Consider the following 3016-nt stretch of genomic DNA (forward strand, 5'->3'; position numbering starts at 1 on the left):
CTATTTCGCTATTATTTTTTTTACATTCAACTTTATTTTTTTTGTTGGGACATGTGTTATACAGTTCTGCCTCCCCGATGCGGGGGGATTGTAACACATTTAGGATAACGCTGCGAATAATGCGATGAACAGATGCGTCTGGAAGGATTTTGTTACCAGATGTTGCGCCGCGTCGCGTATCTCCAGCTCCATCCTGGCGGCTGCACATGTGACCAGATCTCCGGAATGTTCTGCGTTACCGAGAAGTTTCTGGTTGTTACAGCGGAGGAAGTTTGTGTGTTTTCTTTTATAGGAGCATGTAGGAGAGTAACACAAAATGGAAGTTATACCTCACACTTCTCACCTGGGTCAGCCCACTTGGGGTAGGGAGTCCAGAGGATGGGAGAGACTCTAGTGAAGTCCTGGAGGCGAGCATGGGAGGAGTTGACGAGGGAGCTGGAAAGTTTTTAAATAAATAAATCTTCTTTTTTCTGAGTTTTTTTTTGTGTTAAAATAAAAAAGTAGGAAAAAGGGTCTTTACAAAGGAAATCCCGCCAACAAAGAAAATAAGTTCCATTTCTGACGTTCCCGAGCGGTCCGGCCCGATGCGCGTGTTAAAAAAAGGAGTAATGGGGAACTGGATATGCTGGAAATTTCATAACTGGTAAGAGGACCATCCTCTTAGGGATCCCTGAAAAGACGAGAGACACACGCGTGTCAGTGGTGATCAATGTTCTATGTCATACAATACAGACATTTCCTGACATACATGTTCTGTACAGGTGCATACACGTATAAAATACACAGTTTGGGCTTCAAAAGGTCAATATACCCCCCCGTGGAGATCTCGGGAGCCTTCCCAACCATCTCCCCTTTCCCTGTAATGATGTTGGGCACCTTCCTCAATGTATCTTTGCCTATCAAGATCATCGGCACCCTTACATCCACCTCCCCCTTCCCACTCTTGATCTCCATCTACTTCCCAACCACCTCCCCCTTCCCACTCTTGATCTCCATGTACTTCCCAACCACCTCCCCCTTCCCACTCTTGATCTCCATATTTACTTCCCAACCACATCCCTCTTCCCACTCTTGATCTCCATGTACTTCCCAACCACCTCCCCCTTTCCTATCTTGATCTCCATCTACTTCCCAACCACCTCCCCCTTCCCCCTCTTGATCTCCATCTACTTCCCAACCACCTCCCCCTTTCCTATCTTGATCTCCATCTACTTCCCAACCACCTCCCCCTTCCTACTCTTGATCTCCATCTACTTCCCAACCACCTCCCGCTTTCCTATCTTGATCTCCATCTACTTCCCAAACACCTCCCCCTTCCCTATCTTGATCTCCATCTACTTCCCAACCACCTCCCCCTTCCTACTCTTGATCTCCATCTACTTCCCAACCACCTCCCCCATCTTGATCTCCATCTACTTCCCAACCACCTTCCCCTTCCCTGTCTTGATCTCCACTGTGCTGCCAGGAAAGGGAACATCGAGGCATTTGATTTTTTTTTTTAGCCCCCCGGCTTTTGTACAGAGCCTCCTGAATGACACCAACCCACCCGAGATCAAACATGCCTATCCAGAGCCTTACCCAAATGTAAGACAACTGGGCCCATCCATGCAGCCCCAAAGCCCCACAGGTATATCAATGGCTGGAGGAACTTCCCTATTTGTGCAACTCTTCTCCAGATTTGGACTTGATGGCATCATGGGACCCGGATTTATTTTTGTTAGAATTACATACACACAAGTTTACATTATAATAATGATAGTGGGAGGTACCTACAGCCCCGGGGGGGGGGGGGCGGTGTAATGACACTTTGTATGTATTACTATTGTATTTTGAAATGCACTGCCGGCTACCTACCGTATGCGGGGGCTGCGGCGCTGTACCCATATGGAGCGGCGTATCCTAGAAATAGAACATTGGAAAAATCTGATTATATATTTACACCGTTTTCTACATTCACACTATCTGCAGATCACTCCGGTCCTCCCGTCACACAAAGATCAGTATATAGGGAGCTACAGCTCCCTATATACTGAGATGCCGCAGCCGAAACGGATCCCGACAATTATGTCTGGATCTGCCCAGCTGCGTGAGTGACAGCTGGCTCCGCCTATCTAGAGGCAGAGCCAGCTGTACCCGCCCCCCTCCCCAGTCAGCGCTGGAGGATCGGAGCGGGAGAAATCCAGTCCCTCCCCTGTCACGGCTCTATGCATGGATAGATTGAGAAGTGAGCGAGCGCCGGTATGTGTTCGCTCACTTCCCGATCTACTGAGCCGACCTGTGACAGTCTCATTGTCACAGGTCGGCTAGAACTATGAGGTGAGTGAAAAATCACCCCCCTCATAGTTCTCCTTTAAGTTCTACCATAGAAGAGTGTCCGCTCACCCTAAACCATTCAAAGTACACCCCAAGAAGGAGCCCATTGAAGAGTGACCATCAGGTAACGTGTACAGACTAACAAGGTGAACGTCCATCTTTTTCTGGGCGGATCCCACCCTCCCGGGAGCAGCGTCACTTTATATGGACCTGGAGGCCGGCTTGCTTGCACCCTGGTACGGCGTGACACTGAATATTCTGAGACACCCCAGTGGAGAAAGGGTGCTCCGCTCTCACAAAGAGGGGAGGGCAGCCGTCCTCATCCTCAGCACTTTCGGGGCCGGAGTTAATGCACAATACAAACCTTTACCCTCCCCCCCACCTTGCCTTTAGTATTTGCATTGAAACCGAATGCAAATACTCCGATTCCTGTACCTTGGGTTATGTATCCAGGGGCAGCAGTCGCTCCCACAAATGCTCCTCGGGCCAATGCCACTCGTCCTCTTCCTCGAGCTGCCTGAACCGCTGCCGATACGGCTGTGCTGACCACTCCTTTAGCCTACGGACACACGGGGGGAACACAAACCAATGACAGGTTAGAAGCGAATGTTACTACTGAATTAACAACAAGCAAGTCACTTGAACTCCTCATGGTGTATAAGGCTGCCATAGATGGGGGGGGGGGCCGCAGAAAAATAAAAGA

The 3016-nt window shown here is 49.4% G+C and overlaps 1 protein-coding gene across 1 annotated transcript in view; it reads right to left on the bottom strand.

Moving 5' to 3' along the window:
- Positions 1-443: 443 nt before the first annotated feature.
- Positions 444-3016, bottom strand: part of STRBP (spermatid perinuclear RNA binding protein) — an 81150-nt gene continuing 78577 nt past the window's right edge. Inside the window, exons 14-16 of the mRNA XM_018570649.1 lie at positions 2749-2872; positions 1855-1899; positions 444-670 (exon numbers count right to left, since the gene is read on the bottom strand). Coding sequence (XP_018426151.1) covers positions 594-670; positions 1855-1899; positions 2749-2872 — 246 coding nt within the window. The 3' untranslated portion in view covers positions 444-593. The remainder of the gene's footprint in view (positions 671-1854; positions 1900-2748; positions 2873-3016) is intronic.

This window comes from Nanorana parkeri, unplaced genomic scaffold (genome assembly GCF_000935625.1).
Source record: "Nanorana parkeri isolate BGI_ZX_2015 unplaced genomic scaffold, ASM93562v1 scaffold1566, whole genome shotgun sequence".
Taxonomy (NCBI): Eukaryota; Metazoa; Chordata; class Amphibia; order Anura; family Dicroglossidae; genus Nanorana; species Nanorana parkeri.